This window comes from Oncorhynchus masou, chromosome 13 (assembly GCF_036934945.1).
Source record: "Oncorhynchus masou masou isolate Uvic2021 chromosome 13, UVic_Omas_1.1, whole genome shotgun sequence".
In the NCBI taxonomy this organism is placed as follows: domain Eukaryota; kingdom Metazoa; phylum Chordata; class Actinopteri; order Salmoniformes; family Salmonidae; genus Oncorhynchus; species Oncorhynchus masou.
Genome location: NC_088224.1, coordinates 60,209,940 through 60,235,850, shown reverse-complemented (window position 1 = coordinate 60,235,850; position 25,911 = coordinate 60,209,940). Strand labels below are relative to the sequence as shown.

Genomic DNA, 25,911 nt, shown 5'->3' with positions numbered 1-25,911 from the left:
GCGTGGGTGGATCTAGGATCGTGGTCAGGAACAGGCAGTATATCGCAGGCAGGCAGCCCAGCACTTGGATTCAGGGATAGCCTCTGATATCTAAAGCAAGAGAAGGAATCCGGAATGTAAAAGGTGTGTGTGTGTTTGAGTATAGAGAAATACGCTAGAGGAAAAATGTGCTAGTGAAGGAAAGGTGGAAGTAATTTTTCTCTGCAGCTAGGGGCCTGTGTCCCAGGGCTTCAGAGTATTACCTGACTAATACAATTCTTGTCTCTGAAGAAAATTGCTGCGACTTGTATAAGCTATTTGTCTTTATGGGAGGTCTCCCTACAAATTATATTGTCATTTTCTAATGTCAACTTGTGTAGGTTATGTACACGGTTGTGTACTCCGATTGTTTCTCTCTCTGTGCATTTGCCAAAGGACATTCACTCAGTGTGATTGTGTCAGTCTACATTAAATGGTTTTCAGAGATGCTCTCTAGTAGACGTCGACCGATTTTATGATTTTTCAACACCGATACCAATTATTGGAGGACCAAAAAAGGTCAATGCCGATAAAAAAAAATAAAAAAAAAGATGTATATTGTTTTAAATTTATTTTTTTATTTTTTACTTTAAAATATGTGTAATAATGACAATTACAACAATACTGAATGAACAATGAACACTTAATATAATACATAAATACAATCAATTTAGTCTCAAATAAATAATGAAACATGTTCAATTTGGTTTAAATAATGCAAAAACAAAGTGTTGGAGAAGAGAGCGTTTGCTAAATGACTTAAATGTAAATGTAAATGTAAAGTAAAAGTGCAATATGTGCCATGTAAGAAAGCTAATGTTTAAGTTCCTTGCTCAGAACATGAGAACATATGAAAGCTGGTGGTTCCTTTTAACATGAGTCTTCAATACTCCCAGGTAAAAAGTTTTAGGTTGAGGTTATTATAGGAATTATAGGACTATTTCTCTCTATACCATTTGTATTTCATTAACCTTTGACTATTGGATGTTCTAACAGGTACTTTAGCACTGCCAGCCTAATCACTGGAGTTGATAGGCTTGAAGTCATAAACAGCGCAATGCTTGAAGCACAGCGAAGAGCTGCTGGCAAATGCAGGAAAGTGCTGTTTGAATGAGTGCTTACGAGCCTGCTGCTGCCTACCACCGCTCAGTCAGACTGCTCAATCAAATCATAGACTTAATTATAATATAATAACGCACAGAAATACGAGCCTTAGGTCATTAATATGATCAAATCCAGAAACTATAATTTCGAAAACAAAACGTCTATTCTTTCAGTGAAATACAGGAACCATTCTGTACTTTATCTAACGGGTGGCATCCATAAGTCTAAATATTGCTGTTACATTTGTCGTGTTGTTATCTATGCCAGATTAAGTGATATGACCTGCTATTCTATAAAATAAAATTAATAATACCTGATTTAAGCTAATCAGGTAGATAATTGACTAGAAAGTGGAGGCACCACAAAATAATGTTTATAGAGCAGTTATTTTCCAAATAAACTCTTAAAGACCTGGTAACCTTATTCAATCTCAACCAAGAATTTACCACTTTCAGATATCTTCACGAACCCTAGCTAACAAGTTAAATCAGCAATACAAATTGGGTTGAATTGTTTATTTACTAAATACCTAATTAATCACACAGAATTACATAAATCGACTAGATAATACATTGATTACAAATTGTCATAAAGAAAGTCCCTGGCGGACGGAGCCGACATGGCAGCTCGCTACACAAAGAAAGGGGTTTGAGTTTGATTGAAAGAGCGGGAAGACTGAGGAACAAAGGGAGAAGCTATGCTATCGTAAATACAGGATCTCTTGCATTCTAAATTACTGCCTATTTGGAAAAGGGAAATGCAATTAATATTTAGTCTGAGTGCTTCAATAGGTTGGTGGTAGATGGAAGGCCAAGTTGCCCAAGAGTTCTTCCATCCTTTGAAGAGCGTCTCTGGTGGTAAACTGTACCCGTTTTAGTAACGTCGTTGTGTGGTAGACGGTATACTCTGTCATTTCCCAGTCCACGCTTGGCGGCTGGAGTGAATCAGAGTTCAAAGTTCATACCCCGTTGCCATGCTTATATGCTCATGCTATATTCTGGCTGGTATTGTCGAAATTCGACATGTCGATTGTCCTCTTCACGTGGGAATTCAATGCTAATTTCGTTAGGTAGCTGAGATTGGCTTTGCTCTGTAGGTGTCACCTGTCCTTCTAACGTCAAGGCCGTCGCCTTCATGTCCCCGGAACAGGAAGTTATATTGTCGTCAAGGCTTTATATAGGAAGGGAGAGGAGGGCGTGTTTCATAGTTTATAACCAATGTCTCTTCACGTGGGCAGGCCATTGAGTCGTGCCTAATTCACTCATGAAAACCCAAATCTCACATTTTAGAAGCTAAAATCACATTTCATCCCATCACAAATAATTTCATATTCAAACATTTAAATTGCACAACAATTCCATGTGAATCAAATAACTAGACTTTCCACTGTACAGTTTGTCATCCTATCATTGATGAGAATGTCTCAGATGACGACCAAACTGACATCATATTCATTAAGTACCAACGCATATGTTCAACTGGTTGGATTACCAAAATATGGTTAATTTCCCTCCACCTTCTGATATTCCCAGAATCTCTATGTTAACCAAGTGATTTTCAATAGTCACATCAGTAGGGTAGAGAGAAGAAAAAAGGGGGTAGAGGTATTTATGACTGTCCATAAACCTACCCCCAGGCCAGTGTCATGACACATTGCAAAACCTTCAATGTTATGTAATAATTCTGTAAAATTCAGGCGGCCCAAACTGTTGCATATACCCTGACTCTGCGTGCAATGAACGCAAGAGAAGTGACACAATTTCCCTAGTTAATATTGCCTGCTAACATGAATTTCTTTTAACTAAATATGCAGCTTTCAAAAAATATACGTCTGTGTATTGATTTTAAGAAAGGCATTGATGTTTATGGTTAGGTACATTCGTGCAACAATTGTGCTTTTTTCGCAAATGCGTTTTTGTTAAATCATCCCCCGTTTGGAGAAGTTGGCTGTCTTTGTTAGGAAGAAATGGTCTTCACACAGTTTGCAACGAGCTAGGCGGCCCAAACTGCTGCATATACCCTGACTCTGTTGTAGAGGTTGACCGATTAATCGGCATGGTCGATTTTAATTAGGGCCGATTTTCAAGTTTTCTTAACAATCGGAAATCTGTATTTTTGGACACCGATTTGACCGATATAAAAATAATTTAAAATGTAAAAAGAATTCTACCTGGGAATATTGAAGACTCATGTTAAAAGGAACCACCAGCTTTCAGATGTCCTCATGTTCTGAGCAAGGAACTTAAACGTGAGCTTTCTTACATGGCACATATTGCACTTTTACTTTCTTCTCCAACACTTTGTTTTTGCATTATTTAAACCAAATTGAACATGTTTCATTATTTATTTGAGGCTAAATTGATTTTATTGATGTATTATATTAAGTTAAAATAAGTGTTCATTCAGTATTGTTGTAATTGTCATTATTAAAAATACATTTAAAAAAATGCCCGATCAATCGGTATCAGCCTTTTTTTGGGGGGGGGGGGGGTCCTCCAATAATCGATATCGGCAATAATCGGTATTGGCGTCGAGAAATCATAATTGGTCAACCTCTACTCTGTTGCACAGAGCGCAACAGAAGTGACACAATATTCCTAATTAAAATAAATGAATGTTAGCAGGCAATATTAACTAAATATGCAGGTTTAAAAAATATATACTTGTGTATTGATTTTAAGAATGTTGATGTTTATGGATAAGTAGACATTGGTGCAACGGCCATGCTTTTTTTGCAAATGCGCTTGTTAAATCAAAGTAGGCTGTGATTCAATGATAAATTAACAGGCACCGCATCGATTATATGCAACGCAGGACAAGCTAGATAAACTAGTAATATCATCAACCATGTGTAATTAACTAGTGATTATGTTAAGATTGATTGTTTTTTATCAGATAAGTTTAATGCTAGCTAGCACCTTACCGTGGCTCCTTGCTGCACTCGCATAGCAGGTAGTCAGCCAGCAAGCAGCCTCCTCGTGGAGTGCAATGTAATCGGTGTCCAAAAATGCCAATTACCGATTTGTTATGAAAACAACATGAAATCGGCCTTAAATAATCGTCCATTCTGATTAATCGGTCGACCTCTACTCTCTAGTCTGAAGTGTGTCAATGGCCGATTGGCAGATCAAGTTTTCATGTGTTAGCCTCTCAGCGCTATTGAAAAGAAGCAGGACATCCTTGATGTTATCACTTATCATCATGGACTGCTGATGTGTTTAACACTGTTCCACTGCAGCCCCCAAAGTCATTCCTGGGGTGTATTCAAAAACAGAAGCAAACAGACCGAAACGGGTAGGGAGCAACCTGAAATTGTGAAATAAGAAATTTTGTTTTTCCTTGCAAAATGTTTTGCTATGGTTTACTACGGTGTGCACTAATGAATACACCCCTGTTCTCCTCTCTGTGTTCCAGGTCTGATGCCCAGCTGCTGCTATGTTCACCAAGAAGAAGAAGCCCCGCGTCCAGATTTCGGCACCTTCCAACTTCGAGCACCGCGTGCACACAGACTTTGACGAGCAAGAACAGAAGTTTGTGGGGCTGCCGCGGCAATGGCAGTCTCTGATCGAGGACACAGCCAAGAGGCCCAAGCCCTTCATCGACGTCACCGTCATCACCACGGTGGAGCCCCGCAAGGTCAGGGTTCGTCACAAAGGGACGTGGGAGGAAAGGCGTGTGTCATAAACAGGAAGTGATGTTTTCACTGTAGGGTCATTCTCTGTTGACAAATTTTGATAAGTTTTTATTTGTATTATTCTCTTCACTGCATCAGGGATAGCGTACACAGACGTTTCTCCTTTACAGCCTTCTTCAGTGTGTAGGTCATGGGGAAAGGGCACCAAACTATTACTGTCTCAGATTACTGTACGTCAGATTCGGATCACAGTCTGAATGCACAGAACCTAAACAGTAAACATGATTGTCTTCTTCCCGAAACAATAAACACAGCAAATGCAAAAGACATCACTGAAAATAGAATCTACCTGTCATCATATCTATTTTTAGAATGAAGCTGTGACAGTCCAGGAAGTCTCTCTTGTCCTGACTGGTCTGATCTCAACCCCTCCTTACTTGGTGTCTCTCCCTCCTGTAGACCATAGTGCGGGGTAGTAAGATCGCTGTGGACGGCTCGCTGACATGGCTGCTGGATGAGTTTGACACCATGTCGGTGACCCGCTCCAACTCCCTGAGGCGAGGCAGCCCGCCGATCCAGCCCCGCAGAGACTCCGGATCCTCTGGGGGAGGAGGCCATGAGAACGGGGACCTGGCCCATCGGACACACCACCACCCAGATCACTATGGAGACAGAGATAGGTACAGTGTCGGTAGAAGGGGGGCCAGGAGGTTTTCAGAACTGTTGTAAAGTGGCTCTTGTCGGAAAAGTTTCCACCACTCCAGAGAGATGTAACCTATTTACCGTGTCTCTGATGCACTAGGGAGCGGCCTGGGCCGGACCAGTTAGCTGGTGGAGACCCCCGGCAGCCCCAGCGGGTACCCCGCTCTCAGAGAGAGGACGGCCGACCACAGCAGCAGCCCCGGGGCCAGGAGCCAGGCAGCAGGCATCGAGAGAGGGAGCGGCCCTGCCCACCCCCTCCCCCGCCAAAGCCCAGAGACATGGATCCACGGGACCATCACGACCAGGTAGTCCGCAGGGACGGGCCCAGCGATAAGAGGCCCAAGTCCAGCTACACAGGCAGGGACGGCAGCCCCCAATCGCCCCGGGATAAGAGGCCTCTCTCGGGGCCCAACATCCGTATGCCTAACCTCCCTGTCACAGAGGGGGTGATAAAGACAGCACAGCAGAGCAGTAGGCCGTTCAACACCTACCCCCGCGCTGACAGTGAAGGAGGAAGAAGCCCCACCAGCCAGGTACTGACATGCTGTTAGGAGAACACCAGAATGTTGGGTGATATGGAGAAAATGGAAACCATTGTAGCTAATGTTTTATCGACAGACCTCTCAGACATAAAGATGTTGTTCTTACAGTGTCATCATTTTGTCTCCGTTCTAGGAGCTGAAGCCAGCCCGACCACACGAAACACCGCGCCACAGCGGTCCCTCTAGTGGCCGCAGCGGGGGTAAAGCCCCACAGCAGGGCCAGCTACGAGGGGACCCCCACCACTCCTCCCACCCTGTCCTGGGCCCTGAGCCCCCCCACGGCTACCAGCAGCTGAAGGCTCCCGTTCCCCGCCCTCCGGCCCCTGCCCTACCACCACAGCAGGCCCTCTCACCCCAGAGGGAGCCCCAGCGGGTGTCCCATGAGCAGTTCCGCGCCGCACTACAGATGGTGGTGGACCCGGGTGACCCACGCACCTACCTGGACCACTATATCAAGATCGGAGAGGGCTCCACCGGCATTGTGTGCATTGCCACCGTCAAGAGCACCGGCAAACTGGTCGCTGTCAAGAAAATGGACCTGCGCAAGCAGCAGCGCCGGGAGCTGCTATTCAATGAGGTGGGGACACTGGTCACTGTAATGGACTTGGATGGGGGTCTTGTTTTTGACCCCGTCATTGACTTACACAGAATGCGATTGAGATGATACAGGTTTTAAGATTGTGGATATTTAGGGAATACAGACCATGAATTTATAAGTTATTAGTTGTGTGATCCAAAACCTTTTATAGTGGAATTGGCTATTACAGAGCTGATTTGCTGACATTTGTAAAAATGCGTCCTTCATGGAGGGTGAGGTTGACGCATATCTTTGCAGGGGTATAATGAGTGATGTCATATGATGTGTAATTTCCCACAATCTCCTCAGTAACTCTGGTTTCTGTGATCTCCAGGTGGTGATAATGCGGGACTATCACCATGACAATGTGGTGGAGATGTACAACAGCTACCTGGTTGGAGATGAACTCTGGGTCGTCATGGAGTTCCTGGAGGGAGGGGCTTTGACTGACATCGTCACACACACCAGGTGCGTGTGTTGATTGGTGGTTAGTGCTATCCGGAATCCTTGGAATGTCCCTACCCTAAACTCAAACCTTTTTTAAATTTCGACTTCAATGGGGTGATGTCGGAGTTGGACGTACCAAGGATGCCAGATAGCAATGACCGTTGATCTGCTTCTCTGACAACTGACTAGCAGGACAGAAGACTATGGTAGGGCTGTCCAACGCTCTTTCTGGAGATATACCATCCTGTAGGTTTTCAGGCCAACCCTAACCTATCATACCTGATTCAGCTAGTAAAAGGTCTTGGTGAGTGGTTAATAAGTAGAATCAGGTGTTTTCAATAGATTTGGAGTGAGCCTACTGGACGGTAGATCTCCAGGAAGAGGCATGGGCAGCCCTGGGCTATGGTGATTTAAGATGTTTTTTTGTTTAGTTATTTGTTTCACCACTAGGTGGTAGTGTCGCATAGCTACACCATCACGTCACTGCAATGCGACCTGTACTGTGTGTGTGATGTTATTTCTCTGTCAACTCGGAGTGCTAATGACCGGTGTGTGTGTCCAGGATGAATGAGGAGCAGATAGCCACAGTGTGCCTGTCTGTGCTGAAGGCTCTGTCAGTGCTGCACACCCAGGGCGTCATCCACAGGGACATCAAGAGTGACTCCATCCTTCTCACCCACGATGGCAGAGTAAGTACTCCGAACTCCAGGGGTTAAAGTTCTCCATCAATGCGACGGATTTCTGTCACATTGGGGAGTTTGAAAATGACACAGCCTAATACAGACAGAAGCATGTCTCTCCTACAAAATATATTCCTAAATAAATGTATTCCCAAATATTTTATTTTCCTCTGTTACGCTATGTGCACTGAAATGACATGTACTGTATGATTGTTGATGACACGCCAATGTTCAGATGAAGGGAACGAAATGGTCTTTAATGCGAACCGCAGCAGCGCTCAGCTTAGACAGCACTGTCTTGCCTTCTGTAGCTACTGGCAGTCATTCAAAGCCTCTACTTCATCATTCCGGATGGAGCTTTCCAGTGACACAATTTTTGCCATGTAATGTTATTAAAACAAAATCAGACAACCTGATTATTAGGATAGTTTACCTAGTTGGCTTGTTGCGTGTTCTATGTGAGAGAAATTATTCCTCTCGAGGCACATTCAAGTTGCTAGAGTCATAGGAGGGGAAACGTATTCTGACAAGCAGTCAATGCACAACTATTCTTCATGCAATCACGGGAAAACACTTTTGAAAGCTGGGGGGTCGCAGTTTTACGTTGCTACCACGTTTATTTCTGTACTCTTTCAATTCCGCATGGCATCGTTTTACAAATGCAGTTGTACAATTGGAGTCTCAAGCATGGTTTGCACAACAGACCAATTTAAAGGAGCGTTGTCGTTTTTAAAGGGCAATGACATACTTTGTAATAAAAACAAAAAAAATGTCATTTTTTTCGAATGAATAATTTATATACAATTATTAATAATGACAGTCAGGATGTTGTGTCCAGTGGGGTAAATGGAGGTGGACAACCCTCATGCTTCAGCCTATGTAAATTGTATAGCCTCTATGCTCATCAGTTGGGCGACAGGTGATAATGCTTATTAGTAATAGCACATCTGATAATATAGACCATGCATTGGTTATATGCACATGCTCCAATATGTTAAAATAATTTATACCAATATGTTATTGGGCCCATTTCTGAAATTTTAGATGGCATCATGTGATTTCCATTCATTTTGGAATAGAATGTCCTTCCAAAAGATTTACCAGAACTGACCTTCTCAGTCCTTGATGATCCTGGGGTCCTAAGCAAGGGGACTGGAATTGGTCAAACATGATTGTCATGACTTTCTTACTTGAAAGGGAGGTGAACTTGACCCCAGACAATTGATCTGAGATCGACTTCAAGTGTCAATCATTGGGATTATTTTGTTGCTTTAACCCCTGCCTAACTCTGACCCCAGCTCTGCATCACTACCTATCCATCAGACAATTATAAGACGCCAAACTCTGACCCCAACTCTACATCACTACTTCCTTCATAGACACAAATATTATAATTTTCCATGGCAAAAAAAGAAAACACGAGACAGTCTAAACTCTATGGACCTTGAAAAACCTGCTGTTTGATATAAAATATTTTGTGATATAGGCCTAGCTTTGGGAAATAACTGAATCTGAGTGAATAATAAGGCTGTGTGTGAAATGTCTGATTCATGTTTTGTTTATTTGATATGATATTCTTCAGATTATTGTGACAACCCTCCCCATACCACCCAGTCATAACAGGCTTTCATTTTCATATTGAAACGAAAGTCTGCTTTAAAACCATCTGTCAAAATGTAGATATGGGAAAAAAGGAACTTGTTTGAGTCATGTTTGTTCCCAAAGTATTGTAATGCAGTACCAGTCAAAAGTTTGGACACACCTACTGATTCAAAGATTTTTCTTTATATTTACTAATCTCTCATCAAGGCAAAGTGTGGCTACTTTGAAGAATTTCAAATATAGAATTTATTTTGATTTGATTAACACTTTTTTTGGTTACTACATGGTTCGATATGTGTTATTTCATAGTTTTGATGTCTTCTATTCTACAATGTAGAAAAATAGTACAAATAAAGAAAAAGTAGGTGTCTAAACTTTTGACTGGTACTGTATATGAGAGGTAATGGAGGGCTTGAAGCTCAAGCTGTTAATTTAGTTTTTATTTACCCGACAACAGTTTGCAGATGATACAACAGTTTCATGGAGCCCAGGTGTCAACCTCAAGCCCCACTTGTGACTTGTAGCTGTCATGGTTAGCATGCTAAGGGCTGCGCTTAGCTCTTATTGTGGTTGACCCAAAGGGAAGTGTAGTCAGTCACCCTCAGCTGTTTCTGGGCAGACGAGTGTGGGTGGGTGCATGCGCGAGCTTGTTCACTTGCGTGTTTCATTTCCCCTTACCAATTCAAAGCATGCTTTAGTCAGTGAGCCCTGTTCTTCAGAGGTCACAATTGGCAGACAGGATATTTATCCACCCGGGTATTGCAAAGGTTTTCTCAGAAAACTGTGGGAGTTATTCTGCTGTGATGTGTAGTACTGTAACGCAGCATATTGCTAGATAGAGGATTGTTCTTTGAACACAAAGGGTTGAGCCTGTCAATCTACAACACACAACTTCCATGTCAGCTGAAAAAGTCTGTCATTTGCAAAGATACATTCTAAAAAAATACTGCTATGTTTTTAGGTAGATTTTAAAAGCATTTGATCAACAGTTACTCAGGTTGTCTTAATCTCAGCGGTGACATTATTTTGAAAATGTCCTGTGTGTGAATTGTAGTGTGGCTCTGACCCTCTTCTCTGCCCCCCCCAGGTGAAGCTGTCAGACTTTGGCTTCTGCGCCCAGGTGTCTAAAGAGGTCCAGCGGCGCAAGTCCCTGGTGGGCACACCCTACTGGATGGCCCCAGAGCTCATCTCACGACTACCCTATGGGCCTGAGGTAAGGTACCGTTAGTTGTGTCTATGCATTATAATTCTAAACTATCGTTGATCACTGTGTGTATCACTGTGTGTATATACAATATTCTACCCTGTAGGTGGACATCTGGTCCTTGGGGGTGATGGTGATCGAGATGGTGGACGGAGAACCCCCCTATTTCAATGAGCCCCCCTCAAAGCTATGAAGATGATCCGTGACAACCTACCACCCAAACTCAAGAACCTACACAAGGTACTAGGCACACCAGAAAGAGCCCATCTCTCAAAAGGCCCCAACATGGTTAACTATGTCCCTGCTATTCAACATTTTGAAGTCGATACTCATTCTTTGATGTTATTTTTCCTTCTCTCCGTTCCCAGGTTTCTCCTCTCCTCAAGGGCTTCCTGGACAAATTGCTGGTGCGAGACCCTACCCAGAGGGCCTCAGCCAATGAGCTGCTCAAGCACCCCTTCCTGAGCAAGGCTGGCCCGCCCTCCTGCATCGTGCCTCTCATGAGGCAGAACCGCATGAGATGAGAGTGAGCAGAGGCCTCTTCCCCACTAAGTGGTAGTAGTCACATGAACCCTGAAACCCAAGCTCACACCTCGGACTCGCACTGATCTGGAGCGGGGGGAGGGGGGGGGACAGCGGAGAAGCACTGCCCAGTTTGTATTAGCATTTTTGTTGGTCAAACATTGTTTTAACGCACCTTTTGAAATGAAAAGGAACTCTGTCTGTCCCTTTTTTCCTGTGGGGGAAAAACATTTGGACACTATAAGGATTTATAGCTTGAGCGGTTTGGTGCAGAATGAGACTTGGAAAGTGTTGTGGGATCATTAGAACCTAAGCTACCTGCTGGGGAGACTCACAAAAAGCACTGTTGGCATTCTAGCTGAATGGTCTGAAAAGCATGCTTCCACACTACAGGACTTCCTCACTACATGGCCCAGTCTCAACTCTATTGCAATAGACAGGACATCATAAACTACTACTGAAGGAGGACCATGCTTTTCTCTTACCACACGATGAGTACAAGTCTGAAAAACACTTGGTCCCTGTTACAAACACTAAGAAAAGGTAAACACTGGAGTTGTGTTAATTTTAGTTATTTCTTTCTTTATATTTCTTGTGTAAGTATGATGAACATAGAGATATATCTGCTTTGTTTTCTCTATTTTATGATTTTTGTTTAGGTTACCGTGAGATGATTTTAAAGCACTCTTCTCTGATAGAAGCTGCACTCCTGGTTGATTCCAATATAGCGTCTAGTTCTTTAAATCGTTCAGTTTTTTAATTTACCTGTGTTTAATAGAATATCATGGTGAAGTGAACATCAAGGCAGTTTTAGCTGTTATTTTTACTTTAGGGATTTAGCCGTGTAGATTGTGCTCTCTGTAACCTCTCGATCCGCTGCTGTAGACCTCAACTGTTAGTCTATAGTAGTGACTACTAGGTCAATGTAAGGACAACCCTTATGAAGCACCCCTTCCACCATTCACGTGTTTGTGTGCGTGCGTATGTGTGTATATACAGGAATTCTCCAGATCGGTTAAATATTTCTTTTTTTTTTCCTAAAGATGCATTTCTTTATTGCCTGACCTGGACATGGGTCTGGACTATATGAATATAGTGCTGAGCCACAAACAAGCTCTGCATTTAAATATGGAATCTGCAGTAGGGTGAAACAGCGCCACCGACCGCCCCCAACCACTGTTGTCATTTGTTTTTGTTGCCGAGCTAAGGAGCGTCGCGCAGCATTAAAAAAAAATATATATATATATATATATATCCGTTTGCGATATTACCTTCAACAAAGGTAATATCGCAAACGGACGTGGCTGTTTCACCATTAAGGATTCCAGATTTAAGGGCTTATTACAACAAGAAACGGACACACAAGGTGAACATCCGTGTTTAGTTTAATGAAGTGTGCAACAGCTGCTAGAACTGCTGAACTATTGTGTCCACAATGTAGCAACGACAGGAACTGTATGGCAGATGCAAACAGGGGCGGCAGGGTAGCCTAGTGGTAAGAGCGTTGGACTAGTAACCGGAAGGTTGCAAGTTCAAATTCCCGAGCTGACAAGGTACAAATCTGTCGTTCTGCCCTTGAGAATAACCCACTGTTCCTAAGCCGTCATTGAAAATAAGAATTTGTTCTTAACTTTATTTACCTAGTTAAATAAAGGTAAAAAAAACGCAGTAGTAAACTCTCACCGCAATTACCTACACACACTTCATGCAGGGCCCAACAAAAGTCTGTGATGCGGGTGGAATCACGAATTCAGACCTTAAAACGGAATTCAAAAATAGGAAATCAACTAAATGTATTACAAAATGTATTTTGCCAAGATTATCATAAGACATAAAATTGCATTAGTGATTTATATTTTCCTTTATCTCCCTATCAGTGTGCAAGGTTGCCCCTTTGTGTAGCTTTTAGCAATGATGCTAATGATAACCGTCTTCTGATACTTAAAAAAAAAAAAAAAGTTTGGCAAACTGCATTCACATGTGCGCCACAGAAACACAGATACCCAAACAAGTCTCTTGGCTGGTGCACGCTTGAATTAAAGGGTATCTATACCCAGAAATGTGATTTTCCCAGGACCTCAAAAGTGCTCACCTGGTATGTTTTAACCATTGTTGTGAAACAAGATTTAATGTTCTATTTAAAAAGTGTGATCCTGGAGAAACAAAACCGATATTATAGGGCCCTATTCATTGTTACTTCCCATTTTTTTTCTCTAAGCTTCCCCCCCAATTCTAGAGTAGCAAGATCAAGTCGCACATGTACCATAGAGAGCATCCAAAGACCACGAGGCCTTAGTGCACAGCAAAGAGTAGCCAATGTGTCTGTTCTGAATTTCAGTGGGGAAATCGGAACAGACTGTCCATAAGTAGACACTAACACTACATTGTGAAGTATTTGTATTTAGATACAGAATTGAAGTGTCATAGCAGAGGTTAGTATACTGTTTTAACATTCTGTCTCAAATGTACTTGCTTGTAGCAAATTGGAGTATTTAATATAGATTTAACAAATTGTTTTACAATAATATTTTATTCATCGCTCACTTAATCCATTTCAGTACTTTTTACTGATGCTCAAAAGGTAGTCAGTCTGGTTGAATAGTCTGGTTAGTCTGGTTAAATGTGAGACAATGTTCCATATTTACAAAAGACAAGTGGAAGTCTGTTTTAAAGTGACAGGATGGTTGGCATGCCTGAATGTTCTTCCAGTTTAGTAAAACTGAGTGAAAAGATGGGCTGAAAGAATGACAATCAAAGTTAATAGGAGTAAATAACTGTCTGCTTTTGCAACAATATTCTAAACTGATCACTTTTCATTGCTCACAAAGTTTTGTAACTATAATTGTATAGCATTTTGACAACACAAACAAATTTTCTAAACAAATCCTATTTTGATACTCATTAAATCCATCTTTACATATGTATATTTTTAAATCACTTAACTAATAAGGTCCATGAAGTGATGGCACACACTTGGTATTTTGTGTTTTTTATTAAATACTGTACAAAGATGAATGCAAAAAAAAATCTAGAGACTTATCATTCCTCTAACTACAGAATTGAAGCATCTCATTAACCCCCACATGTTACATAGGAGTTCAATCGCCATTGGTTTCAATCACTTCTACCACAGTTTTCAGTGGCTGGTATGAAACCAATCACGTACATTTTTCAGTTGGTATTTGACATTCCTGTACTTCCTACTTAAATGAATGGCTGTCAAGGTTAGAACGGCTTAACATAGTTTTATTGGTTTTTGTGTGTATTAATGCCTTAACGTTCAGAAGAGTAACATGATTTAATATGATTCCCTTTCTTTACAATTACTGTTAATTGCAAATGTACATTTATTATATTACTCATCTCAAGGAGTCTAGTGCCTCTGCGTAAACTTATCGTTGTTCTCGCTGGTTTGTGTTTGTTGAGGATGCTCAAATTCCAATTAGGAGCTGTGACGACTACTGACTGGCCTACTTGGTAATATATTTATGTGTGAATTTCTCCAACTTGTCTGTATGATCATTTTTCACACTTGTACGCTAAATCATTATGCATCAGTATTGTCAAGTTTGTCATAGTTGACCATTTTTCTGAAGAGTCCAAACCCCCCTGGATTTTTGAATTTCCACTGGTTATTAAAAAAATAAACGTTGCAGATTTTTGATATTTTTTGCAAATACAGTTTTTCTAAAATGTAAGTTTTTTTTGTTGTCATGCCCTGTCATTGTGTATTGTGTGACCATTGATGTCAACCATTTCAAAAGTTGTTACAGCAATAGCCTTTGTCTCCTCAGATGGTACTAATTTGCTCATTGCTAAAACACTAAAGAGCCAGTGTCAGCCAGTCTGCTATATCCAAAAACATCCTGCAATATTGTAATAGTAAATCGAGGGGTGTGGCTTTATCAGTGACTGAAAAAAGGAAAATAAGGAAGGGAAAGGGGATACCTAGTTAGTTGCACAACTGAATGCATTCAACCCAAATGTGTCTTCTGCATTTAACCCAACCCCCTATGAGGTCCGCACTCAGTATTCACACTGAAAAAATAACATATTCCATCTTTAATGAGGGATGTTGTGCCCAACAGGGCTTCATCCTACAGATCGGGTTACAACATAATACAGGCGTAGCCCTAACAGGTGGTGAGAAAGGATAAAATGAGGAACATAGTCACTGATATTTTATACTGTGTAGAGTTTGGACTATGGCTTGTACATGCCACTCCCAGTGAGGTACCAGGAATGAACTTGTTTTGAAGTTGTGCTGTCTTATGAGAAATCACAGGTTAACTTGATGACGTTACAGTTAGTTAATAATGGTCTTAGTGACATTAATAGTTGCATCCCAGTTATTTTCAGTGTAGCACATATGATGAATGCTGTTAGACTTGACCTTTGGCTATGTGAGGATTTAAAAATATATATATATTATTTCACCTTTTATTTAACCAGGTAGGCTAGTTGAGAACAGGTTCTCATTTGCAACTTCGACCTGGCCAAGATAAAGCATAGCAGTATGAACAGACAACACAGTTACACATGGAGTAAACAATTAACAAGTCAATAACACAGTAGAAAAAGTCTATATACATTGTGTGCAAAAGGCATGAGGAGGTAGGCGAATAATTACAATTTTGCAAATTAACACTGGAGTGATAAATGATCAGATGGTCATGTACAGGTAGAGATATTGGTGTGCAAAAGAGCAGAAAAGTAAATAAATATAAACAGTGGGGATGAGGTAGGTAAAATTGGGTGGGCTATTTACCGATATACTATGTACAGCTGCAGCGATCGGTTAGCTGCTCAGATAGCAGATGTTTGAAGTTGGTGAGTGAGAGAAGTCTCCAACTTCAGCAATTTTTATTTTTGTATTTTGTGTTTTTTTATTTTTTATTTTTGTTGTTTTTTTGTTTGTTTTTTGTAATTCGTTCCAGTCACAGGCAGCAGAGAACTGGAACAAAAGGCGGCCAAATGAGGTGTTGGCTTTAGGGATGATCAGTGAGATACTGTTATGTACTTGAGTGAAGACCCAAAAGCGGTTTTAACAGAAAACAGAGTTCTTTAATGAAAAAACAGGAATGGCATAAAACCTCTTCCGACGTTGTCAATGGAACAAAAAGAACGTTAGTATAGTGCAGGATGCACCTGCCAGGCAGACTCCGACAGGATAGGACAAGGTGGAAGCAAACGAGACGACAGCTTGCTTCTGGCATGAAAAACACAAACAAGAATCTGACACTGAAAGTAGCAGGAACAGAGAGAGAAATAGAGACCTAATCAGAGGGGAAAGAGAGAACAGGTGGGAATGGGTGAATGAGCTAGTTAGGGGAGATGTAGAACAGCTGAAGAGGGAGAGACAGAGAAGGTAACCTAATAAGACCAGCAGAGAGAGACAGAGTGAAGAGAAAGGACAGGAACAGACATAATAAGACATGACAGATACACCTGCTGGAGTGCGTGCTACGGGTGGGTGTTGCCATCGTTACCAGTGAACTGAGATAAGGCGGAGCTTTACCTAGCATGGACTTGTAGATGACCTGGAGCCAGTGGGTCTGGCGACGAATATGCAGCGAGGGCCAGCCGACTAGAGCATACAGGTCGCAGTGGTAGGTGGTATAAGGTGATTTAGTAACAAAACGGATGGCACTGTGATAAACTGTATCCGGTTTGCTGAGTAGAGTATTGGAAGCTATTTTGTAGATGACATCGCCGAAGTCGAGGATCGGTAGGATAGTCAGTTTTACTAGGGTATGTTTGGTGGCATGAGTGAAGGAGGCTTTGTTGCGGAATAGAAAGCCGACTAGATTTGATTTTAGATTGGAGATGTTTGATATGAGTCTGGAAGGAGAGTTTACAGTCTAGCCAGACACCTCGGTACTTCTAGATGTCCACATATTCTAGGTCGGAACCATCCAGGGTGGTGATGCTAGTCGGGCGTGCGGGTGCAGGCAGCGAACGGTTGAAAAGCATGCATTTGGTTTTACTAGCGTTTTAAGAGCAGTTGGAGGCCACGGAAGGAGTGTTGTATGGCATTGAAGCTCGTTTGGAGGTTAGATAGCACAGTGTCCAAGGACGGGCCGGAACTATACATAATGGTGTCGTCTGCGTAGAGGTGGATCAGGGAATCGCCCGCAGCAAGAGCAACATCATTGATATATACAGAGAAAAGAGTCGGCCCAAGAATTGAACCCTGTGGCACCCCCATAGAGACTACTGATTGTGTTGATGAATGATAACATTTGGCTGTGATTATGGTTTTAAATCGTCATCTATTTGAAAGTAAGGGCTGGAGCCCATGTACTATATAGGTGGTTGACTGATAAGAAGTCAGTTATATTGTGTCTTAGGTAGAACTAAACGTTTGTCTTTTCATATTTATCAACCTGATACATTGGGGAAATATGATGAGATCAAATATGACATCATACAATAATGTATCTCCGGGAGGAACTAAATTCGGTTGCATTAGCACACTCGGCACTATTTTTAGCACTTCTGTCTAGTCATTCTATCAGATGTTATTCTGTATCGGGCCTGGCACTGTATACTTTTTTGTTTGTTCACTTCACTCATTTTAGCAGGCGACCATGGTGGGGACAGTTTTGTTTTTAACAGGATTTGTAAAAAGTGTGGTCGAAAACACTGACCGCTCATTACACTGCGGTGAACTGAAAGTTACATTTTCACAGCTCTGCGAAATTGAGCTTGAATTTCCAGAATGTGAAGGTCCAGTGGACGTTTGCTCCAGGGCGGGGTTTTTGTGTGAAGATTCAATGGTTACTGTGGTGGAGTTCGTGTAGCATGGCCCGGTACCCCGGGTTGTGACGAATATTTTAAGGACCCATGGAATCGTCTAAAATAAGGCAGCTGCGCCCACCCGTGGCACCAGGCCATGTAAAACGAATCGACAAATGTCAGCAGCGCGCGTAGTCGGGACGGCAGCCTATGATAAATCTCTCAGTTCCTGTCAGAAACACAGCTGAGCAATGATTCAATTGTCAGCGGCTGTGAAATAGATCCACTTGTTGCTATATGCCACATTCATCTGGAGGAGATTTGTCGAATAAAAAAAACGAGCGTATCGTACATCAGACAGACGGAGAAGTATTGCTTTATTCCATTTTGGACTAAACCTTAGACAGAATATTCCTATATCTAGATTCTAGAGGTGAGTAGCTTTATCCGTGAGATGTTATTTTTAGGCAAGTCATTTTTTTCCAAAATGTAATCAGTTTAACCCCAATAATATAACGTGATATATGTAAGATATGGCTAGCTTGTAGGAATCATTTTTTAATGATTGGGAGTTGAGTTTAGTCGGCTAGAGAAATTGTGATTTTCAATTAGTGGTTTGATATAATAGCATTCTGGATATGGTATAAATGCGTCAGCTTTGGCATTTGTTATTTATTTGGGGGTATCTGGTGATTTCTGGGTTTGCACCTGTGCATTCAGCTCCGTTGCGCATTTATGTTCAGCGAGCGCTGATAGGCTATTTAGTTGGTTTCTCATGAACGTTCCACAAACACTAGCCTTATTTCTATGAGCCTACCTGCTTTTGACGAACACAATAGCTTTAGCTTACCATATTCTGCCGTAGTCTACAAAGTCCTTATCATTTGTGTCTTAATAGGACACACAAAAACACCATTGATTGCATGTCCTAATTTCCATGACAACACAAAGACAAGTAGCGCGAGTCATATTATAATGGTTCACTTATATGGGATGTGGGTGTAGTCACAGAAGGCGCACATATTCCTCATGGATCAGTGGGATGGCAGGAAAAATGTCACTGTGTCAGTCCTCAATGTATTACACTAACAGGAACATCTCGAAAGGATGCAGCTGAGTAGTTTGAAAGTCAGAGCAGAAAGTGCAAAGTACTGCATAGCAAAGTCATGAAACCAATAGGTTAGTTAGTCAGTAATAACCCATCAAACATGGGAATCCTTGTTGGCACGCAGAAGATGAAACAGTTACCAAATCCATACAGAGGAGAAATACATCCATGTTTTACTGGACATGTCCAAATGAGTGCCTTTTATTGATACATACTTATTTCATTTTATGGAGTCGCATTTTAAAGTAATGCATTATAATGGAGCTGGAGAAATGTGTAATGGCATACTTCACAGCTTGCGCAGAACAGAAGTTTTAATATGATGGTGAGTAATATGCCACCCTCCTACATTGTGGTCACAGCTCACTGCCTGATAGATACAGGTGTAGGATCTTCATTTGATCACCCTGTTGCAGGAGAACCTTCCAGCAATGCAGGAAATGTAACATTCGTAGTGTATTTGAGGTTTAATAGATGGGCTTCATAGATAGGCTTCGGAAGATTGTAATTTCCATTTAAAAATGTCAGATTTGGTTTTCCCTTACGAAAATGTTATCAACCCCTACTAAAATGTCCATTATAATCCACATAATTCACATTTCCTATTGCTGCAGGATTATTTTCCTGCTGTAGCAAACTGCCTCAAATGAAGATCCTACACCTGTAGGTTGTGTGAGAACAGCACACATGGTGTTGGCAGGGACCTCCCCCGCTGCTCCAGAGATGACTGGCACTCCAAAACCCACCACACCATGGCATTTGTGTTCGTGTTCGTGCCGTACCTGTGTGCCAAGTAGATTGCTAACACAGGAAATATGGACCCGGTGAAAAAAGAAAAACACTACCAGTCATATAAGAAATGTCAGGTGTTAAACAATAACCCAAGTTTAGTTTCAGTTTTGGGAAATGAAAGGGCATTGATTCGCTCATTCAGGGTCAGGCTGTCTCTGTTTATGGTAGCTGCAGTTGTGAACTGGTGTCCCCTGCCTTTATCACAGCAAAAGGGTATAATTTCCATGTGCATGATTAGATATTTGTTGGTATTTAACAACTGTGTGTGTGTACATGCATGCTTGTGTGTGTGCATAAGTGTGTGCATGACTATCTGCAGGGCACTGAGTCCTCTGTTTGTTGTGTCTGCAGGTAGACTGTTTTGATGTCTGCGCGGTGGGGGTCTTTATGGCTGCGTGGACATGTAATTCTGAGCTACGGGCTCTTTCTCCTGGTCGCCCTTCCAGACCTCACCACAGGTATCCATCTCCCTCCCTAACCACCCACAACTGCCCACCCACAGTGATCACCTCTGCTAGGGATCCACGTTGCACCACCATGCACTAGTTGAAATAGTCACCACTGCACCCGAAAGCTGTAATCCATAGAATTAGTGAACTATCTGGACATACAACTGACATCACAGTGCATTGACTCTCAGCCCTCTCCCCTGACCTGCAAGACTCCTCCTCCCAGACACCCCCTGTCTTACCATCCAAACTACTGTCTCTAATAAAAACTCTCTTAACGAAAGCTTTTTCCCCTCTTCAAAGCAACACCTCACAGCACAGCGCCTCTCCCCTATTTGACCTAGATAGTTTGTATGTATTACTATGTAGGCTATGTGTGCCATTTTTAAATTTATGTAGTTCTGTCCACGAGCTGTTCTTGTCTATTAATGTTCTGTATTATATCATGTTTTGTGTGGACCCCAAGAAGAGTAGCTGCTGCTTTCGCAACAGCTAATGGGGATCCTAATAAAATAGCAAATTTCAAACCTGAATCACAGAGCTTTGAGATGCAATAACTGCAGGTTAGATTCAACAGTGAGGTCAAACAACTGAACTGTATGCCTCATCTGCAGGCAGGCAAGGGAACTGCACCTACCCACTGGTGCCAGAACACGGAGGCTTCCGCTGCGAGCCCTCCCCCTGCCGAGGCTTCCCCCAGAAGAGCTTGATTTACTTCTTCTGTGAGCCCGGCTATGCCATCCCAAAGGAGATGGTGCGCAGCTTGCGCTGCCGCCAAGGCAAATGGATCCCCAGCGTGCCCACCTGTCTCGCCATGCGAGGTGAGTGTCGTGTACTGAGTCACCACGGTCAAGGGGGAGGAGGGGGAAACCTTTGCCCATAGTGTAATGGACTAGAGCAGGGATGGGCAACTTTGATGGGGGTAGGGGCCACAGAATCGGAACTCATCATTGGGGGCTGCAGTGGCTTTCGGATCTGCATACCCACATCCTTACCCACGAATGCAGTCAGAGCCAGACGTAGCCCCCATCTTGTGAGCAAAATATTTTAGTGGCCACCCTCTTGACAGAAAAATTGAAGTTTTAGAGTTAATTTCCTGCAATTTTACACATTTTGCCATGGGGTGTAGGGAATATTTTGATATCTGAGTGAGAGTGACTAACAAAATCAATGGTGGCCCCCCAGTCAGAAATTCTACCTTGATTATACGTTTAGATAGCTGGCTGTTAGACTAATTTACCAATCTAAAACTTTGTAGGTGACATGGGGTAATTGAGTGACTATCAGTGATTGAAATAACACGAGAAAAACTGCTGATGCAAACAAAAAAAAATGTGAAATTGGACCTTGTGTTTATTGTTATTTTTGGAAATGGCTCCACGGGCCTACAAAAGCATGTGTGTGTGGAGTATGTCCATGAGTGACTGATATGAGATGAGTGTTAGGTAAACTACAGTCAGGTCAAAGGTTGCAGTGTGATTTAAGGTAGGCCCTGTACTCAGACTCACTGACTTGGTAAATGCATGAACTCGGACACCTAACACTTATTACTTTGCCTGGTTCCTGGTTGTCTATATGCACAGAGGTTATGGGTGGATGATGTAAATGTTACATAGTCATCTCATAAGCTGAGTAATAGCAATGCTATGAACACCCCCCTTCATTTGTCCTCTTATTGGATGTGGAAGAGGCAGGTGGAAGCATGCACTCTATCCACTCTGTACCAGTAGATTTAAAAGCTATAATCCTTATGTAAGCATGACTTTTTTTTCTTCAATGGCCGTGAGTATAGCCTACATAGGCATTGCATGGCACTAGAGAGGAGCTGAGCAGTGTTTTAGGGTGCTTAACAGTATGGTGTGTGTCCTGCTAAGTGCTGACATTAGACTGTTGTGACTTCCACACAACATAGGTCAGTGATCTACTTGGTGTATGTTCGATGCAAAAGCCGACAGAGCAGATTCTAAACATCTTACTCTCAAGTCATAGAGCCGAGCCTCGTGCTTCCTCTTTCAGGCCTGTGCTGCATCGAGGCAGGAAACCAACATCAAGAAACGGGAAGTGAGCAAAGTCACCAAACTAACCAGTCTCTTTCCTCTGCCCTATTAAACCTCACGGAAATGTACTGCATCATGGATATAAGAAACCACACCTACAGATGCATGACTCCCTTTGAAAGACCCTGTATCATACTGTCCATATGAGTGTCAGTAGTGTGTTTCATCAAAATTATGTGTTTGTCTAGTGTGTTGTAGCTCTGGTCCAGGGTGTTAGTAACGCCTTGGACCAGAGCTAAGTGTGTTGTAGGTGTGTGTGTTGATTGTTTGTGTTGTGTTTTCTCTCAGACAGACATGTTAACTATGAGGACCAGATGGCCCACTCACTCCCCAGCGTTGCCACGACGGCGGTGGGCGTGTCCATATTCCTCCTCACCACCACGGCCTGCTTGGTGATCAAGTCCCGCCTTTTCCCCTGTCACTCACACAGGTAGGCAGATATGATTGGCTCTTATCCCTGTCACTCACACAACTATATTCATATGACTGGAGCCTCTATAGCAGTGTGGTCACTACTAACCCTGGTCCTGGTGCGTTATAGTGTATGTAGATTTTGTTCCAGCCCAGGACTAACACACCTGATTCAGCTAATCAAGGTCTTGATGTTAGGTTGAATCAGGTGTGTTGCTCTGTAGGGATGGTTGCAGCACTGTAGTGGCTTTGGAAAGTAGAGGCTTGGAAAGGCATCACATCCTGTAATGAAAGCCCCTTTATAATCTGATGAGTGAACGCTGAAAGACTTTTAAGAGACGGAAGAATTTAATTCAGTTGTTTTTGATAGTCATCTTGTTATCATCAATGGTGGGTGTTTCAAAGCTGTAGTGTCTATTAGATTGTAGATAACTCCACCCACTGTGTGAGTGCTGTGTCTTGTCTCTGAAGTCATCTGATCATCTCTCAACTTTTGTTCAGCAGGCGCTCCTCTGACCAGATGGATCTGATGGTGGATGGCCTGCCTGTGTCTCTGCCCAGCTATGAGGAGGCTGTCTATGGGAGCTGGGGGCAACGCCTACCACCCTGCAGAGGGCCCACCCAACTCTTACTTTCCCAGGCGGCTCCAGGTCCATCATTAGAGCACAACCTATCAGATTCCAGTTACCGTGTCCATCCATCCAATCAAAGCCCCGATATCCTTCCGCCACCTTACGAAGAGATGGAATCCCATCCCAGAGAGGGTCAGAGTGAGGGTGACGTGCAGGCCATACAAGTTGCACTTTCCGATGACAAGAACATTTGAGCGACTGTTGTATCACCCACCAATGATGTACTGATTTAAAAAAATAATGTGCTCAGGCACTTATATAGATTCAAGCCTACCAGCTTTATCAGGTTTAAACCTTATACATAGCACACCAGTTCTGATTGGCTGTTTGTGATGTTATGAGGTGTATCCTGCCATGGAGACATGGTTTATATCCCATCAGTGATGGGGCCTGAGCCTCGTTTGTTGGGGTGACTTTGGTAATGCCATTACTGTTCCATCACAGGGACCTGTGTGTCTCTATTGTGCACTGTGGGTCAACCCAGCTGGTGAGAGTAGAAATGGAGGTTACTGCTCTCCTTTCCTTGTTGAATTATGATTTCCGATGATGGCTGAGTTGTAGCGTCGATTATGGAAACCAGCAGGTGACTGAACAGTGTACACAGAGATCACGTGATGTCAGTTTAGGAGTAAAAACTGTGTTCTCCCTCCCCTGAAACATATTTTGAGCTTCAGCTACAACCCCAGTCCAATTTTGACTGCCGTTTTTGGGAGTGGTGACTGACTGACCACATGGAAGTGTTTTCACCACAGTGGTGGGAAAAGTACACAATTGTCATACTTGAGTAAAAGTAAAGATACCTTAATAGAAAATGACTCAAGTGAAAGTCACCCAGTAAAATACTACTTGAGTCAAAGTCTTAGGTTTTAAATATATTTTAATACTCAAATGCTCAATTTGTAAATTGTGTTTAGTGAGTCCACAATAGAGGCAATAGGGATGACCAGGGATGTTTTCTTGATAAGGGTGTGAATTTTCCTGTGCTGCTAGGCATTAAATGTAAAGAGTACTTTTGGGTGTCAGAGAAAATGTAAAAAGTACATCATTTTCTTTAGGAATGTAGTGAAGTAAAAGTTGTCAAATATAAATAGTAAAGTACAGATACTCAAAAAAATGACAAGTAGCACTTTAAAGTATTTTTACCAAAATACTTTACACCATTGCACTTTCTGCACGCACATGAAACCCTCCACCATGCCAAGTGTACCCCACGCTGAGTATGCGCCAACCACCTCTCCTCTATCTGCTTCAAATGATTGACCAGAGTATGGGGAGGGTCGGGGGCAGAAACCCCCAGGATGTACTTATTGAATGTAGTTTTTCTTTTCAATAGAAAAAATGAAATTATGTAATGTAACATTTTATATTGTATTGCACAGAAGATTAAAAGTCATCATTGTTTCTAATTGTTAAACCTCTTGGCCTTACTCGGTTATGGTGCTCTCTGGGATGAATTAGTCAAAGGAAAGTAGATCACATGGTTGGGGTGCAAACTCGGTCTTATATACACTGCTCAAAAAAATAAAAGGGAACACTAAAATAACACATCCTAGATCTGAATGAATGAAATATTCTTATTAAATCCTTTTTTCTTTACATAGTTGAATGTGCTGACAAATCATCAATGGAAATCCAATTTATCAACCCATGGAGGTCTGGATTTGGAGTCACACTCAAAATTAAAGTGGAAAACCACACTACAGGCTGATCCAACTTTGATGTAATGTCCTTAAAACAAGTCAAAATGAGGCTCAGTAGTGTGTGTGTGTCCTCCACATGCCTGTATGACCTCCCGACAACGCCCGGGCATGCTCCTGATGATGTGGCGGGTGGTCTCCTGAGGGATCTCCTCCCAGACCTGGACTAAAGCATCCGCCAACCCCTGGACAGTCTGTGGTGCAATGTGGCATTGGTGGATGGAGCGAGACATGATGTCCCAGATGTGCTCAATTGGATTCAGGTCTGGGGAACGGGCGGCCCTGTCCATAGCATCAATGCCTTCCTCTTGCAACAACTGCTGACACACTCCAGCCACATGAGGTCGAGCATTGTCTTGCATTAGGAGGCATCCAGGGCTAACCGCACCAGCATATGGTCTCACAAGGGGTCTGAGAATCTCATCTCGGTACCTAATGGCAGTCAGGCTACCTCTGGCGAGCACATGGAGGGCTGTGCGGCCCCCCAAAGAAATGCCACCCCACACCATGACTGACCCACCGCCAAACCGGTCATGCTGGAGGATGTTGCAGGCAGCAGAACGTTCTCCACGGCGTCTCCAGACTCTGTCACGTCTGTCACATGTGCTCAGTGTGAACCTGCTTTCATCTGTGAAGAGCACAGGGCGCCAGTGGCGAATTTGCCAATCTTGGTGTTCTCTGGAAAATGCCAAACGTCCTGCACGGTGTTGGGCTGTAAGCACAACCCCCACCTGTGGACATCAGGCCCTCATACCACCCTCATGGAGTCTGTTTCTGACCGTTTGAGCAGACACATGCACATTTGTGGCCTGCTGGAGGTCATTTTGCAGGGCTCTGGCAGTGCTCCTCCGTGCACGAAGGCGGAGGTAGCGGTCCTGCTGCTGGGTTGTTGCCCTCCTACGGCCTCCTGATGTACTGGCCTGTCTCCGGGTAGCGCCTCCATGCTCTGGACACTACGCTGACAGACACAGCAAACCTTCTTGCCACAGCTCATA

At 42.7% G+C, this 25,911-nt stretch overlaps 2 protein-coding genes across 3 annotated transcripts in view; both read left to right on the top strand.

The window, feature by feature from the left end:
- Nucleotides 1-14,730, top strand: part of LOC135552742 (serine/threonine-protein kinase PAK 4-like) — a 34,905-nt gene extending 20,175 nt beyond the window's left edge. The window contains 10 exon segments of the mRNA XM_064984554.1: nt 4,537-4,758; nt 5,216-5,436; nt 5,559-5,991; nt 6,134-6,577; nt 6,912-7,045; nt 7,587-7,713; nt 10,394-10,519; nt 10,617-10,689; nt 10,692-10,750; nt 10,879-14,730. Coding sequence (XP_064840626.1) covers nt 4,558-4,758; nt 5,216-5,436; nt 5,559-5,991; nt 6,134-6,577; nt 6,912-7,045; nt 7,587-7,713; nt 10,394-10,519; nt 10,617-10,689; nt 10,692-10,750; nt 10,879-11,034 — 1,974 coding nt within the window. The 5' untranslated portion in view covers nt 4,537-4,557 and the 3' untranslated portion in view covers nt 11,035-14,730.
- Nucleotides 14,731-17,963: 3,233 nt separating this feature from the next.
- Nucleotides 17,964-24,625, top strand: LOC135552748 (sushi domain-containing protein 6-like). 2 transcript variants are annotated; one of them, XM_064984560.1, is made up of 5 exons: nt 17,964-18,203; nt 20,022-20,128; nt 20,734-20,940; nt 22,465-22,606; nt 23,089-24,625. In XM_064984560.1, exons 2-5 carry the CDS (start codon nt 20,035-20,037, stop codon nt 23,411-23,413), a joined length of 768 nt encoding a protein of 255 aa, XP_064840632.1. In that variant the 5' UTR covers nt 17,964-18,203; nt 20,022-20,034; the 3' UTR covers nt 23,414-24,625. The 2 variants fall into 2 exon arrangements, with proteins under 2 accessions (XP_064840632.1, XP_064840633.1); XM_064984561.1 differs by having other exon boundaries at nt 17,965-18,203; nt 23,092-24,625.
- Nucleotides 24,626-25,911: the final 1,286 nt, after the last annotated feature.